Here is a 16,052-nt window from a genome sequence, read left to right as displayed (position 1 = left end):
CCAGGGGTGTCCCCATGACCTGGCGTGTCCCTGGGGCATCCCTGTGGGTGCCCCCATGACCCAGGATGTCCCCGTGACCCTGGGGTGTCCCTGTGGGTGCCCCCATGACCCGGGATGTCCCCGTGACCCTGGGGTGTCCCTATGACCCGGGATGTCCCTGTGACCCTGGGGTGTCCCTGTGGGTGCCCCCATGACCCAGGATGTCCCCGTGACCCTGGGGTGTCCCTGTGGGTGTCCCCATGACCTGGGGGTTCCCCCATGACCTGGGGTGTCCCCGTGACCCTGGGGTGTCCCCAGGGGTGTCCCCGTGACCCCGGTGAAGCCTGGCCCCGGGGGCGGGGGGGTGTGTGGTGTGCGTGTGTGTGTGCGCGCGCGCGCGCGCGTGTGTGTGTATATGTGCGTGTGTTTGTGTCCCCGAGGGGCGTCCCCGGGGGTGGCAGCGGGACCCCGGGGGGTGTCCCCATGTCCCCGGGGGTGCCCCCTCGGGGGTGGCAGCGTGACCCCGGTGAAGCCTGGCCCCGCAGGCTGATGCTGGTGGAGCAGGAGCTGCGCAGGGATCACTTGGGCGCCCACGACCCCCCCGAGGGCCGGCGGCGGCTGCTCGACGCTCAGGTGGAAATTACAATGTCATTGCTCTGCTCCGTGTGACATCGGCCATCCCACGCCGCGCTGGGGGCGGGGCCCGGGGGGGGAGCACCCATGGGTGGGGGTGGGGGGGTGGGGGGGGTCTATGGGTACCCATGGAGGCAGTATGGGCACCCATAGCGGGGGTTATTGGGACCCTAAGAGGGATATGGGCGCCCATGGCGGGGGTTATTGGCATCCCTGGGGGGGGGGGGGGGATGTGTGGGCACCCATGGGTGGTGGTGGTGGGGGTTATTGGGACCCTAAGAGGGATATGGGCACCCATAGAGGGGGTTATTGGGACCCTAAGAGGGATATGGGCGCCCATGGCGGGGGTTATTGGGACCCTAAAGGGATATGGGCACCCATGGCGGGGGTTATTGGCATCCCTGGGGGTGGGCACCCATGGGTGGTGGTGGTAGTGGTGTGTGGGGGGGTCTATGGGCACCCATGGAGGCAGTATGGGCACCCATAGCAGGGGGTTATTGGGACCCTAAGAGGGATATGGGCGCCCATGGCGGGGGTTATTGGCATCCCTGGGGGTGGGTGGGGGATGTGTGGGCACCCATGGGTGGTGGTGGGGGGGGTTATTGGGACCCTAAGAGGGATATGGGCGCCCATGGCGGGGGTTATTGGGACCCTAAAGGGATATGGGCACCCATGGCAGGGGTTATTGGCATCCCTGGGGGGGTGTGGGCACCCATGGGTGGTGGTGGTGGTGTGGGGGGGGTCTATGGGCACCCATGGAGGCAGTATGGGCACCCATAGCGGGGGTTATTGGGACCCTAAGAGGGATATGGGCGCTCATGGCGGGGGTTATTGGCATCCCTGGGGGTGGGTGGGGGGTCGGCACCCATGGGTGGGGGTGGGGGTGGTGTGTGGGGGTCTGTGGGCACCCATGGAGGCAGTATGGGCACCCATAGAGGGGGTTATTGGGACCCTAAGAGGGACATGGGCGCCATGGCGGGGGTTATTGGCATCCCTGGGGGTGGGTGGGGGGTCGGCACCCATGGGTGGTGGTGGTGGTGTGGGGGGGTCTGTGGGCACCCATGGAGGCAGTATGGGCACCCATAGCAGGGGGTTATTGGGAGCCTAAGAGGGATATGGGCGCCCATGGCGGGGGTTATTGGCATCCCTGGGGGGGCGGGGGGGGTGTGGGCACCCATGGGTGGTGGTGGTGGGGGTCTATGGGCACCCATGGAGGCAGTATGGGCACCCATAGAGGGGGTTATTGGAGCCTAATAGGGATATGGGCGCCCATGGCGGGGGTTATTGGCATCCCGGGGGGGGGGGGGGGGGGGGATGTGTGGGCACCCATGGGTGGTGGGGTGGGGGTGGGTCTATGGGCACCCATGGAGGCAGTATGGGCACCCATAAGGGGGGTTTATTGGGACCCTAAGAGGGATATGGGCACCCATGGGGGTTATTGGGACCCTAAGAGGAATATGGGCACCCATGGTGGGGGTTATTGGCATCCCTGGGGGGGTGTGGGCACCCATGGGTGGGGGGGGTATGGGTATCCCTAGGGGGGTCTATGGGCACCCATGGAGGTGGTATCAGCACCTATGGGGGGTTATTGGGACCCTAAGAGGGATATGGGCACCCATGGCAGGGTTATTGGCATCCCTGGGGTGGGGTGGGGTGTGGGCACCCATGGGTGGGGGTATTGGTATCTCTGGGGGGTTATGGGCACCCATGGGTGGGGTATGGGCACCTCTGGGGGGGGTGGTATTGGGGGGTCTATGGGCACCCATGGAGGTGGTATGGGCACCCATGGGGGGTTATGGGACCCTAAGAGGGATATGGGCACTCATGGCGGGGGTTATTGGCATCCCTGGGGGGGGGTGGGGTGTGGGCACCCATGGGTGGGGGGTATGGGCACCCTTTGGGGGGTATTGAGGGTCTGTGGGCAGCTCTGGGGCAGTGGGGACACCCTGGGTGGGGCTATGGACACCCCTGGGGGGGGGGGGGGGCGGGTATGGGCACCCCTGGGCCCCGGGGGTGGGGCACCCTGGGGGTTTATAGGCACCTCTGGGTGGGGTATTGGGGGGTATGGGTGCCCCTGGGGGGGGTATGGGGGGCTGTGGGCACCCCTGGGGGGGGTATTGTCACTCCTGGGGGGGTGGTGACACCCCTGGCGGGGGTTGGTGACCTGCAGGGGGGCTGTGGTCACCTATGGGGGATATAGGGGGACAGGGCCATCCCTAGAGGGGACATGGGGATGCTTGGGGGGGGGACATGGTGGCCCCTGGGGGGATATGGTCACCCTTGGGGGGTGGGGGGGGGTCACAGGGGGACATGGGGACCCATAGGGGGATGTGGGGGGGACAGGGCCACCCCTGGGGGGACCCCTGAGGTGGATACGGTCACCCCTGGGGGGGACATAGGGACCCCAGGGGGGACACAGCCACCCCTGGGGGGGACAGGGCCACCCCCAGTGGGGACAGGGCCCTCCCCGGGGGGACCTGGTGACCCACAGGGGGAAGTGGGGGGACAGGGCCACCCCCAAGGGGGACAGGGTCACCCCTGGGGGGACATGGTCACACCTGGGGGGGGGGGACAGGGCCATCCCCAGCGGGGACAAGGCCACTTCTGGGGGGAGACATGGGGACCCCTCTAGGGGACAGGGCCACTCCCGGGGTACACAGTCACCCCTGGGGGGGGGGGGACAGAGTCACCCCTGGGGGGACATGGTCACCCCTGGGGGGGAGGGGATCAGGGCCATCCCTGGGGGACAAAGTGACCCCCAGGGGGGACAGGGCCACCCCTGGGGTGACAAAGTGACACCCCCCTCCAAGGGGCACAGGGTCATCCCCAGCGGGGGACAGGGCCACCCCTGGGGGGCCCAGAGCCACCCCAGTGGGGACAGAGCCACCTCTGTGGGGACAAAGTGACCCCCCCCCCGGGGGGGGGGCACAGGGCCATCCCCAGTGGGGACAGGGTCACTCCTGGGGGGACACGGTCACCCCCAGGGGGGACAGGGCCACCTCCAGGGAGGACACCAGAGGGACATGGGGGGGGTAGGGGTGACAAAGCCATAGCGCCCCCCCCCCCCCCCCAGCTTAGGGACAGGGCCACCAGTGTGTCCCCAAGGCCACCTTCCCCCCCCCAAGTGACGGAGCCGGTGATGGACCCCCTCCTTGGGTTGGGGTCACCCGCAGCCACCTCAGGGCCACCACCCCCCCCAACCCCCCCCCCAAGGCCACCACCGGGACACGGCGTGTCCCGAGTCCCCCCCCCAACTCCCCCCGCCCCCCCCCCCGCCGTGGGGACGAGCGTGTCCCCCCGCGGTGGCCCTGACCCCCGTGTCTCTCTTCATCCTAGCTGTCCGTCAGGTAGCGCGGGCCAGCCCTGCCATTGTCACGGGACCCTCGGCCTCCGGTGACACGCCAGGTGGGTCCTCCCGTCCCCGTCCCTGTCCCCGTCCCCCCCCCCTCCCTCTAGGTAGCACCCAGGGGACATCAGGGAACCCTTGGGGACACGATGCTGGAGTGTCCCCCGTGTTCCTCTTGTGCCCCCGTGTCCCTCAGGGACACTGGGAACCCTTGGGGACATGGACCCAGGGTGTCCCCAAGACCCTCTTGTGTCCCCATGTCCCTCAGGGACACTGGGAACCCTTGGGGACATGGATCCGGGATGTCCCCAAGACCCTCTTGTGTCCCCATGGCCCTCAGGGACACTGGGAACCCTTGGGGACATGGACCCAGGGTGTCCCCAAGACCCTCTTGTGTCCCCATGTCCCTCAGGGACACTGGGAACCCTTGGGGACATGGATCCCAGGTGTCCCCATGTCCCTCTTATGTCCCCATGTCCCTCAGGGACACTGGGAACCCTTGGGGACGTGGATCCAGGGTGTCCCCATGTCCCCCAGGGACACTGAGGACCCTTAGGGACACACAATGCTGGGGTGTCCCCATGTCCTCTGGACACTGGGAACCCTTGGGGACACAGATCCAGGGTGACCCGTGTCCTTCTTGTGTCCCCATGTCCCCTGAGGGACACTGGGAAACCCTTAAGGACGTGGATCTGAGGTGTCCCCTTGTCCCCCAGGGACACTGGGAAACCCCTGGAGACATGGATCCATGGTGTCCCCATGTCCCTCTGGTGTCCCCATGTCCCTCAGGGACACTGGGAACCCTTGGGGACATGGATCAGAGTGGCCCCATGTCCCTCTTGTGTCTCCATGTCCCCCTGGGGACACTGGGAACCCTTGGGGACATGGATCCAGGATGTCCCCATGTCCCCCGGGGACACTGGGAACCCCTGGGGACACAATAGTGGGGTGTCCCTATGTCTTCAGGACATCGGGAACCCTTGGGGACATGGATCTAGGGTCACCCATGTCCTTCTTGTGTCCCCATGTTCCCTGAGGGACACTGGGAAACCCTTAAGGACATGGATCTGAGGTGTCCCCATGTCCCCTTGGGACACTGAGAACCTTTGGGACCATGGTTCCAGGGTGTCCCCAAGTCCCTCCCGTGTCCCCATGTCCCCTGGACACTGGGGAACCCATGGGGACATGGACGTTGGCATGTCCCCATGTCCCTCTTGTGTCCCTGTGTCCCCTAGGGACATTGGGAACCCTTGGGGACATGGATCCAGAGTGGTCCCATGTCCCCCGGGGACACTGGGAACCCTTAGGGACACAGATCCGAGGTGTCCTCATGTCCCCAGGACAGTGGGAACCCCTTGGGGACATGGATCCATGGTGTCCCCATGTCCCTCTTGTGTCTCCATGTTCCCCCACGGACATTGGGGACCCTTGGGGACATGGATCCATGGTGTCCCCATGTCCCTCTTGTGTCCCCATGTCCCCCAGGGACACTGGGAACCCTTGGGGACATGGATCCATGGTGTCCCCATGTCCCTCTTGTGTCCCCATGTCCCCCAGGGACACTGGGAACCCTTGGGGACGTGGACCCAGGGTGTCCCCATGTCCCTCCTGTGTCCCCATGTCCCCCAGGGACACTGGGAACCCTTGGGGACATGGATCCATGGTGTCCCATGTCCCTCTTGTGTCCCCATGTCCCCCAGGGACACTGGGAACCCTTGGGACATGGATCCATGGTGTCCCCATGTCTCTCTTGTGTCCCCATGTCCCCCAGGGACACTGGGAACCCTTGGGGACATGGATCCAGGCTGTCCCCATGTCCATCTCGTGTCCCTCTCTCCCCCTGGGGACACATCCCCCAGGTGTCCCCATGTCCCTCCTGTGTCCTGGTAGGACCTTGTCCCCTCCCTGGCATCCCCCATCCCGATCCGTCCCAGGGGACACGGATTTGGGATGTCCCCATGTCCCTCCCCTTGTCCCATGTCCTTCTGGCACCCCTGTGACACGGATCCGGGGTGTCCCTGACCCTCCTGTGTCGTGGCCAGGACACGCCACGGGGACGTCCTTGTCCCCTCCTGGTGTCCCTTGTTCCCTGTCCATCCCAGGGGACATGGAACCAGACTGTCCCCATGTCCCTCTTGTGTCCCCATGTCCCCCAGGGACACTGGGAACCCTTGGGGACATGGACTCGGGGTGTCCCCATGTCCCTCTTGTGTCCCCATGTCCCCCAGGGACACTGGGAACCCTTGGGGACATGGACCCAGGATGTCCCCATGTCCCTCTTGTGTCCCCGTGTCCCTCCTGTGTCCCCATATCCTCTTGGGGACATGGATCCAGGGTGTCCCCATGTCCCTTGGGACACCAGGGAGTCTTGAGGGACATGGATCCAGGGTGTCCCCATGTCCCTCCTGTGTCCCCATGTCCCCCAGGGACACTGGGAACCCTTGGGGACGTGGACCCAGGGTGTCCCCATGTCCCTCCTGTGTCCCCATGTCCCCCAGGGACACTGGGAACCCTTGGGACGTGGATCCAGGGTGTCCCCATGTCCCTTCTGTGTCCCCATGTCCCCCAGGGACACTGGGAACCCTTGGGGACGTGGATCCAGGGTGTCCCCATGTCCCTTCTGTGTCCCCATGTCCCCCAGGGACACTGGGAACCCTTGGGGACGTGGATCCAGGGTGTCCCCATGTCCCTCCTGTGTCCCCATGTCCCCCAGGGACACTGGGAACCCTTGGGGACGTGGATCCAGGGTGTCCCCATGTCCCTCCTGTGTCCCCATGTCCCCCAGGGACACTGGGAACCCTTGGGGACGTGGACCCAGGGTGTCCCCATGTCCCTTCTGTGTCCCCATGTCCCCCAGGGACACTGGGAACCCTTGGGGACGTGGATCCAGGGTGTCCCCATGTCCCTCTTGTGTCCCCATGTCCCCCGGGGACACTGGGAACCCTTGGGGACATGGATCCAGGGTGTCCCCATGTCCCTTCTGTGTCCCCATGTCCCCCAGGGACACTGGGAACCCTTGGGGACGTGGATCCAGGGTGTCCCCATGTCCCTCTTGTGTCCCCATGTCCCCCGGGGACACTGGGAACCCTTGGGGACATGGATCCAGGGTGTCCCCATGTCCCTTCTGTGTCCCCATGTCCCCCAGGGACACTGGGAACCCTTGGGGACGTGGATCCAGGGTGTCCCCATGTCCCCTTGGGGCCACCAAGGAGCCCTCGGGGCCACCTTTCTGGGCTGTCCCTGTCCCCCATGGGGGTGACAACAGTGGGGACAACAGTGTCACCGTCCCCTCTGGGGGTGGCTGGGGGGGGGTGGGGGTGGGGGGCCACCCACCGTCCCCCAGCGCTGGCGCTCGCCGTCACCCGCCTCGTCTCCATCCTCGTGTCTCGTGTCTGTCCCCATCTCACCTCACCCGGGCTGGGGGGGGGTGGGGGGGGGGAGGTGACACGCGCGTCCCTGTGCCATGTCCTGTCTGGGGGTGTTGGGGGGGGGGGACAGGGATGGGTTGGGGACATTTTTTGGGGGGTCGGGGGGGTGTCCTGCCAGCGCCGGAGGGTCCCACCGAGCCGCCGCAGGTGAGTGCCGTGTCGCGTCGGGGGGGTGGGTGGCATGGTGGGGGGAATGGGGTGGGGGAGACGGGGATGGGGACATGGGGGGGGGGTGGGGGGGGTGGGGGTGGCTTGGGGACATTTGGGGACATTTGAAATTTGGGGGTGAGGGGGGAACGGGGGGGGTGAATGAGCCCCCCTCGGTACTTTGCAGGAGAGGCAGCTTTCCGCCGTGGGTGCAGCAGACCCGGGTGTGAGCTGGGTCGGGGGGTCCCCGCGCGACCCCCGCCTCCGCCCCCGCCACCCCCGATCACGGCCAACGGCGAGCTGCGCGGCCCGCTGCTGAGCACTAACCCCCGCCCCGGGGGTCACCGGGAACCCCCCCAACCCCCGCCCCCCCCCCGGGGCTGGCGGCGGCCCCCGGTGACCCCCGGGGAAGAGGAGGAAGGAGGAAGGAGGGAAAGGCGGGGGGGGGGAAGGGGGTGGGAGGGGGGGAAGGGGAGGGGAGGGGGAGAGCACACCCTCCCCCCCCCCCCCCCTCCCCTCCACCCACCCTCCCACCCCCCCACCCCCCCACCCCTTTCCTGCCCCGGCCTCACGCAAGACGGAGGAGGCCCCTCGTGCGAGGGAGCTGGGAGGCTTCGTGCGAGGGGCTCCTCGTGCGCCGGGAGCGGGGAGGTCTCGTGCAAGGGCTCTTCGTGCAAGGGGCTCCTCGTGCGACAGGAGCGGGGAGGCCTCGTGCAAGGGCTCTTCGTGCAAGGGGAGCAGGGAGGCCTCGTGCAAGGGGCTCCTCGTGCAACAGGAGCGGGGAGGCCTCGTGCAAGGGCTCTTCGTGCAAGGGGCTCCTCGTGCAACAGGAGCGGGGAGGCCTCGTGCAAGGGCTCTTCGTGCAAGGGGCTCCTCGTGCAACAGGAGCGGGGAGGCCTCATGCAAGGGCTGTTTGTGCAAGGGCTCTTCGTGCCAGTGGCTCCCCGTGCGACAGGAGCGGGGAGGCCTCGTGCAAGGGCTCTTCGTGCAAGGGCTCTTCATGCAAGGGGCTCCTTGTGCAAGGGGCTCCCCGTGCAATGGGAGTGGGGAGGCCTCGTGCAAGGGCTGTTTGTGCAAGGGCTCATCGTGCCAGCGGCTCCCCGTGCGACAGGAGCGGGGAGGCCTCGTGCAAGGGCTCTTCGTGCAAGGGCTCTTCGTGCCAGCGGCTCGCCGTGCGATGGGAGCGGGGAGGCTTCCTGCAAGGGCTCCTTGTGCAACAGTTCCTCATGCAAGGGCTCCTCGTGCGACGGCTTCTTGTGCAAGGGCTCCTCGTGCGACGGCTTCTCGTGCAAGGGCTCCTCGTGCACCAGCACCTCGTGCAACGGGAGCAAGGAGGCCTCGTGCGATGGCTCCTAGCGCAACTGCTCCTTGTGCAACGGCTCCTCGTGCAACGGCACCTCAGGCAAGGGGAGCAGGGAGACCTCGTGCAACAGCTCCTCGTGCACCGGGATTGGGGGAGGCCTTGTGCAACAGCTCCTCGTGTGATGGGAACAAGAAGGCCTCGTGCAACAGCTCCTTGTGCACCGGGACAGGGGTGGCCTCGTGCATCAGCTCCTCGTGCATCGGGTCCTTGTGCAATGGGGGGCGGGGAGGCCCCGTGCACCGGCTCCTCGTGCAACAGCTCCTTGTGCACCGGGACTGGGGCGACCTCGTGCACCGGGAGCGGGACGACCTCGTGCACCGGGACTGGACTGGCTTCGTGCATCGGCTCCTCGTGCACCAGGATCAGGCCAGCCCTCGTGCACCGGCTCCTCGTGCATCGGAACGGGGGCAGCCTCGTGCAGCGAGACTTGGAAGTGGGGGGGGGGGGGGGGGGGGGCACCCCTCGTGCATCAGGATCACGGTGGCCTCGTGCAACGGGATCGGGGCGGCCTCGTGCAACGGCTTCTTGTGCTCCAGGACCGGGCATCCCTCGTGCGGCACCTCCCCGTGCACCAGGACCGGAGCTCCCCGTGCATCACCTCCCCATGCACCAGGACCAGGCCAGCCCCCCCCCCACCCCCTCCCTCGTGCATCACCCTCCTTGCACCAGGACCGGACCTTCCCCTCGTGCATCAGCTCCTCCTCGTGCATCACCACTCCTCGTGCACCAGAGCCTCCCCGCGCACCACAACCCCGGACCTTCCCCTCGTGCATCACGTCACCGCGCACCGGGCAGCCCTCGTGCGTCGTCTCCCTCGTGCACCGGGCCCGGAACCTTCCTCGTGCATCACCTCCCTCGTGCACCAGCCTCTCTCGTGCACCAAGGCCTCGGGGAAGCCCTCGTGCAATCGCCTCCTCGTGCACCAAGGCCTCGGGGAAGCCCTCGTGCAATCGCCTCCTCGTGCACCAGGACCGGAGCTCCCCGTGCGACACCTCCCCGGGCAGCAGCACCCTCCTGCCTCGTGCACCATGCCGGGGTGTCGTGTCCCCCCCCCGTCGCCCCCCACCCTTTCCCCCCCCCCCCCCTTCCTCGTGCATCGTCTCTTGTGCATCGCACCCCCACCACACCCCCGTGCACCAGGAGCCGCAAGGACCCCCCCCCCCACCCCCCCCCACGTCCAGCTCCGCCGTGCAGCAGCCTCGCCGGGCACCGCGACCGGGGCGTCACCGTGCACCGGGACCGGGGTGTCACCGTGTATCGGGGGGGGGTGGGGTGGGGGGGGTGTCCCCGTGCACCGGGATGGGGACATCCTCGTGCACCACCAGCCTCGTGCAACGGCATTGGGGTGTCCCCGTGCACCGGGACTGGGGTGTCCCCATGCATCGTCCCTTGTGTCCCCCCCCCTCACTCCCCACCATGTGCCACCGGCCCCGGTCTCACCCCCCCCCGGGGGCACCGGGGGACGGGGCGGGGGGGGGGGGGGGGGGAACCGGGTCCTTGTGCATCAATCCCGGGACCCCCTCCTCCCCCCCCCCCCATTCACCAGGACTCCCCCTGTGCACCGGGACACCCCACCCCCACCCCCCCATTCACCGGGACCCCCCCCCCATTCACCAGGATCCCCAATGCACCGGGATCCCCCCCCCTCTCAATGCACCGGGACCCCCCCATTCACCGGGACCCCCATTCATCGGGACCCTCTCAATGCACCGGGATCCTCCCCCACTCCCCCCCCCCCACCCCCGGCGCGCCCCCTGCACCAGGCCCCCCGCTTTCACCGGCCCCCCCCTCCCCCCCCGTTCAGCGGCCCCCGGTGCCCCCGGTGCCCCGGCCCGGGCCCGCCGCAGCCCCGACAATCCGCCGCCCGCGGGCGGCCCCAGGGCGGGTCTGGGCTGGCTCCAACCCCCGCCGGGGCCGCCGCTGCCCGCGGAGCCTTTAATAAACTCGGATCGGTCTTGTAGCCACGCCTCCTAGGGGCGGGGAAGGGCGGGGCTGGGCCGGGATGACCAATGGGTGGTATGGCCTGGAAGAGGGGGTGGGTGTGAGAGATGGGTTGGGTGGGCGGGGCTGCCATAGGGGTGGGAGGGGGGGCAGTGGGGGATTGGGAGGGGCGGGGCTGAAGGAGGGGGCGAGGCTTCGGAGGGGCGTGGCTTCCTGGGGTGGGGTTTAGTAAAGGCAGCGTGTGGGAGTGGGAGGGGCTTAGGAGAGGGCGGGGCTGGCAGGGGTTCGGGGGGCGAGGCTTCCTGGGGTGGGGCAGGGTTTAGTAAAGACAGAGTGTGGGAGGGGGCGGGGCTTAGGAGAGGGCGGGGTTGCCCGGGTTTGGGGGGCGAGGCTTTGGAGGGGCGTGGCTTCCCGGGGTGGGGCAGGGTTTAGTAAAGGCCGAGCGTGGGAGGGGGCGGGGCTTAGGCGAGGGCGGGGTTGCCCGGGGTTTGGGGGGCGAGGCTTCGGAGGGGCGGGGCTTCCCAGGGTGGGGTTTAGTAAAGGCAGAGTGTGGGAGTGGGCGGGGCTTAAGAGAGGGCGGGGCTGGCAGGGGTTCAGGGGGCGAGGCTTCAGAGGGGCGTGGCTTCCCAGGGTGGGACAGGGTTTAGTAAAGGCCAAGTGTGGGAGGGGGCGGGGCTTAGGAGAGGGCGGGGTTGCCCGGGGTTTGGGGGGGCGAGGCTTTGGAGGGCGTGGCTTCCCGGGGTGGGGCAGGGTTTAGCAAAGGCAGAGTGTGGGAGGGGGCGGTGCTTGGGAGGGGTGCGGCTTTGGGATGGGCGTGGCTTTCCAGGGTGGGGCAGGGTTTAGCAAAGGCAAGGCTTGGGAGGGGGCGGAGCTTCTCGCCGTTTGGAGGGGCGTGGCTTAGGAGGAGGCGGGGTCTTCCCGGGGTAGGGCAGGTATTAATAACGGGAGGGCTTGGAGGGGTGGGAAGAGGCGGGGCTTCTCGGGGCTCGGGGGGCTGGGCTTCCGGGGGCCCGGAGGAGGTGGAGCTTAGGAGGGGGCGGGGCTTCCTGGGGTTCGAGGGGGACTTGGGAGGGGCGGGGCCCCCTCTCAGCTCAGGGTGGGCGGAGCTTGAAAGTGGGCGGGGCTTCAGCGGGCGGGGCTTGAGAGGGAGCGCAGAGACAGGCGCTCCGCGGAGGGGGGGGGCGGGGCTGCGGAAGGGCTCGGCAGGGGCGGGGCTTTCCTGGGCACGTCACCGCTCTGCCCGCAAGGGGGGGGCGGGGCTTCCCGGGGACGTCACCGCTTAGAGGCGCCGGCAGCCGCGGGTGAGCGCGGGGCGCGCGGTCACGTGACGGAACCGGGGTGGGGGGGGGGAGGGGGGGAGTATCCCGGGGGGTCCCGGGGGGGGTCCCGGTACCGCGGCCGGAGGATGGCGATGGGGCGAACCGGGGGGCAGGAGCAGGGGGGGGGCGGGGTTGGAGGGGGGGGGGCGGGGGGCAGCGGGGCGGCCCCGGGGCTATAGGGGTGTCCCCGTGTCCCCCCCCGGGACAAGGGGCACCCCAAGGGGGTGATAGGGCACCCCATGGGGCATCAGAGCACCCTATGGGGCAACAGGGCACCCCACGGGGCGACAGGGCACCCCATAGGGTGATAGGGCACCCATGGGGGCCCTGAAGCACCCCATGGGTTGGGAGAACGTTCATGGACCAACAGGGGCACCTGAGGGGGCAACCGGGCACCCAAGTGGGCAACTGGGCACCCCACGGGGCAGTAGAACAGTTCATGGGGCAACAGGGCACCCCATGGGGGCAACAGGGCACCCAAGGGGGCCCTAAAGCACCCCATGGGTCAGTAGAACATTCACAGGGCAACAGGGCATGCCATGGGGCAGTAGGGTGCCCAAGGGGGCAACCGGGCACCCAACTGGGCAACTGGGCACCCCATGGGGCAACAGAACACTTCATGGGGCAAGAGGGTGCCCAACAGGGCAACAAGGCACCCCATGGGCCAGTAGAATGTTCATTGGGCAACAGGGCACCCCATGGGGCAACAAGACACCCCGTGGGGCAACAAGACACCCTGTGGGGCAACAGGGTGTCCAAGAGGGCAACAGGGCACCCAAGTAGGCAATAGGGCACCCCATGGGCCAGTAGAACAGTTCATGAGGCAACAGGACACCCCACAGGGCAACAGGATGCCTGAGGGGGCAACAGGGCACCCCACAGGGCAACAGGGCACCTGAGGGGGCAACTGGGCACCCAAGTGGGCAACTGGGCACCCCACGGGGCAGTAGAACAGTTCATGGGGCAACGGGGCACCCCATGGGGGCAACGGGGCACCCCATGGGGGCAACAGGGCACCCAAGGGGGCCCTAAAGCACCCCATGGGTCATTAGAACATTCATTGGGCAACAGGGCACGCCATGGGGCAACAGGACACACTGTGGGGCAACCGCGCACCCAAGGGGGCAACAGGGCACCCCATGGGGCAGTAGAATAGTTCATGGGTCAACAGGGTGCCCAAGGGGGCAACAGGATGCCCAAGGGGGCAACAGGACACCCAAGGGTGGCCTAAAGCACCCCGTGGATCAGTAGAATGTTCATTGGGCAACAGGGTGGCCCACGGGGCAACAGGACACCCCGTGGGGCAGTAGACCAGATCGTGGGTCAAGAAGGCACCCCACGGGGCAACAAGGCACCCCACGGGACAACAAGACACCCGGTGGGGCAACATGGCACCCAAGGGGGCAACCGGGTGCCCCCCCCCGCCCCACGTGACAGACCTGTCCCCGCAGGCTCATCGCGGGGAAGATGGCGGCGGAGGGGGGCCGGGTGCAGATCTCCTTCCCCCAGCACGCGGCGGCGCTGCTGGATTCCCTCAACCGCCTGCGGCTGGAAGGGAAGTTCTGCGACGTGGCCGTCCACGTGGGCGGTCGGATCTTCCCGGCCCACAAGAGCGTCCTGGCTGCCGCGTCCCCTTTCTTCCACGACAAGTTGCTTCTGCAAGATGGGGGGCGCCTGCTGTTGCCCCCCGCCATCGACCCCGACGCCTTCGAGGGGCTCCTGCATCTCATCTACTCGGGGCGCTTGACGTTGTTGTTGGAGGCCCTGCCCGGTCATCTCTTGGTGGCCAGCGGTCTCCAGATGTGGCACGTGGTGGACCAGTGCTCGGAGATCTTGAGGGAATTGGAGGGTGGGGCGTGCCGGTGGGCTGGGCGGGGCAGCGAGGTGATGTCATCATCATCGTCAAGTGGCCGCGGCGGTGAGGCTTCATCATCCTGGACCGCCCGTGGTGGAGATGGGTCTTCATGTATCACCCATGGTGGAGATGGGTCTTCATCATCATCCTGGACCACCCGTGGTGGAGATGGGTCTTCGTGTACCACCCATGGTGGAGATGGAGGATCATCGTGGACCACCCGTGGTGGAGATGGGTCATCATGTCCCGCCCGCGGTGGTGACGGAGCGTCATCATGGCCCAGCCGTGGTGGCGATGGGTCTTCATCGTCCTCGTGGACCACGCGTGGTGGTGATGGCTCATCGTGTCCCACCCGCGGTGGTGACGGAACATCCTCGTGGTCCACCCGTGGTGGTGATGGGTCTTCATCATCATCGTGGCCCGTGCGTGGTGGCGATGGCTCTTCATGGGCCACCCGCGGCAGTGACGCGGTGACGCCGTCTTTCACCAAGGAGGGGGGCGAGGAGGTCCTCAAAATCCGTGTGGCCGCTGACGTGGCGCCAGCAGCAACGTCGTCCCTGAGCTCCCTCCTGAAGGACGCCGGCGAGGAGGTCCTCAAGATCTGCGTGGAGGAAGAGGAAGAAGAAGAAGAAGAAGAGGAGGAGGAAGAGGGTGGCCACCGCCGCCGCCCTACTGACGCCCTCCAGATCGTGCTGGAGGAGGAAGAGGAGGAAGACGGGGCACCCGGAGACGCCCATGAGCCCCCCAAGATCTTCTACATCAAGCAGGAGGCGGGCGACGCCGCTGCCGTTGAGGGCCTCCTGCCGGCGGCGGAGTTGGCGGGCGGCTTCGCGCCGGCGGAGGTGAGCTACGTCATCCCGGCGGGTGGCGGCGGGACGACGGTGACAACCGGCGGCACGATGGTAACAACCGGCGGAGCGGCCGTCTTCCCGCAACCGTCTTGGAAACCGGTGGACCTTCACGGGAACGAGATCTTGGGCCGGGGTCAAGCCCTTCACGCTCCGGTGAAGTTGGGAGCTGCTCCCGACGGCAAACGTTTCGGTTGCTTGTGCGGTAAACGGTTTGCCGTTAAACCCAAGCGGGATCGGCACATCATGTTGACCTTCAGCCTACGTCCCTTCGCCTGCGCCGCCTGTCACAAGCGTTTCAAGTTGAAGCATCACTTGACGGAGCACATGAAGACCCACGACGGAGCCGGGCGGGCCTGCGAGCGCTGCGGCCGGCGCTTCCGCCTGCGGAGCGGTTTGGCCAAACATCGGCCGCTCTGTCAGGGGGCTCGTTGGGGAGGGGGGTGCTGGGCCTGCGAGTGATGGGGGGGGGTGGGGGGGGTGGGGGAGGGTAAAGGGGTGGGGGAGGTGGGGAATGGTTTAGGGGCTGGCGCAGTTTAGGGCTCTGGTCTCAGCTCAGGGCTCTGGTCTCAGTTCAGGGCTCTGGTCTCAGTTCAGCTCCCAGCCCAGTTTAGGCTCTGGCCCAGCTCAGCACTCTAGGCCCAGCTCAGCGCTCTAGGCCCAGCTCATCTCCTGGCCCAGTTTAGGGCTCTGGGCCCAGCTCAGCTCCTGGCCCACTCCAGGGCTCTGGCCCAGTTCGGGCTCTGGGCCCAGCTCAGCTCCTGGCCCACTCCAGGGCTCTGGCCCAGTTCAGGCTCTAGGCCCACCTCAGGGTTCTAGGCCCAGTTTAGGTCCCAACCCAGTACAGGTCCTGGCCTAGTTTAGGACTTGGGCCCAGTTCAGGGCTTGGGCCCAGTACAGCTCCTGGCCCAGTTCAGGTCCCAGTCCAGTTTAGGGCTCTGGTTGCAGCTCAGGGCTCTGGTCTCAGTTCAGCTCCCGGCCCAGTTTAGGCTCTGGCCCAGCTCAGCGCTCTAGGCCCAGCTCATCTCCTGGCCCAGTTTAGGGCTCTGGGCCCAGCTCAGCTCCTGGCCCACTCCAGGGCTCTGGCCCAGTTCAGGCTCTAGGCCCAGCTCAGGGTTCTAGGCCCAGCTCAGGGTTCTAGGCCCAGTTTAGGTCCCAATCCAGTACAGGTCCTGGCCTAGTTTAGGGCTCTG

At 67.5% G+C, this 16,052-nt stretch overlaps 1 protein-coding gene and 1 long non-coding RNA gene across 2 annotated transcripts; both read left to right on the top strand.

Annotated features, from left to right (window-relative positions):
- The first annotated feature begins 526 nt into the window (after positions 1 to 526).
- On the top strand, positions 527 to 7,854 carry LOC127029139 (uncharacterized). The gene is made up of 3 exons (XR_007768138.1): positions 527 to 612; positions 3,949 to 4,017; positions 7,721 to 7,854. It is a non-coding gene; the product is annotated as an uncharacterized LOC127029139 (long non-coding RNA).
- A 5,769-nt stretch (positions 7,855 to 13,623) lies between these two features.
- On the top strand, positions 13,624 to 15,321 carry ZBTB9 (zinc finger and BTB domain containing 9). The gene is made up of 3 exons (XM_050914778.1): positions 13,624 to 14,517; positions 14,599 to 14,875; positions 14,930 to 15,321. Exons 1-3 carry the CDS (start codon positions 13,624 to 13,626, stop codon positions 15,319 to 15,321), a joined length of 1,563 nt encoding a protein of 520 aa, XP_050770735.1.
- The last annotated feature ends 731 nt before the right edge of the window (positions 15,322 to 16,052 follow it).

The sequence above is a fragment of the Gymnogyps californianus genome, unplaced genomic scaffold (assembly GCF_018139145.2).
Source record: "Gymnogyps californianus isolate 813 unplaced genomic scaffold, ASM1813914v2 HiC_scaffold_81, whole genome shotgun sequence".
Classification (NCBI taxonomy): Eukaryota; Metazoa; Chordata; class Aves; order Accipitriformes; family Cathartidae; genus Gymnogyps; species Gymnogyps californianus.
This window is presented reverse-complemented; position numbering and strand designations above follow the sequence as displayed.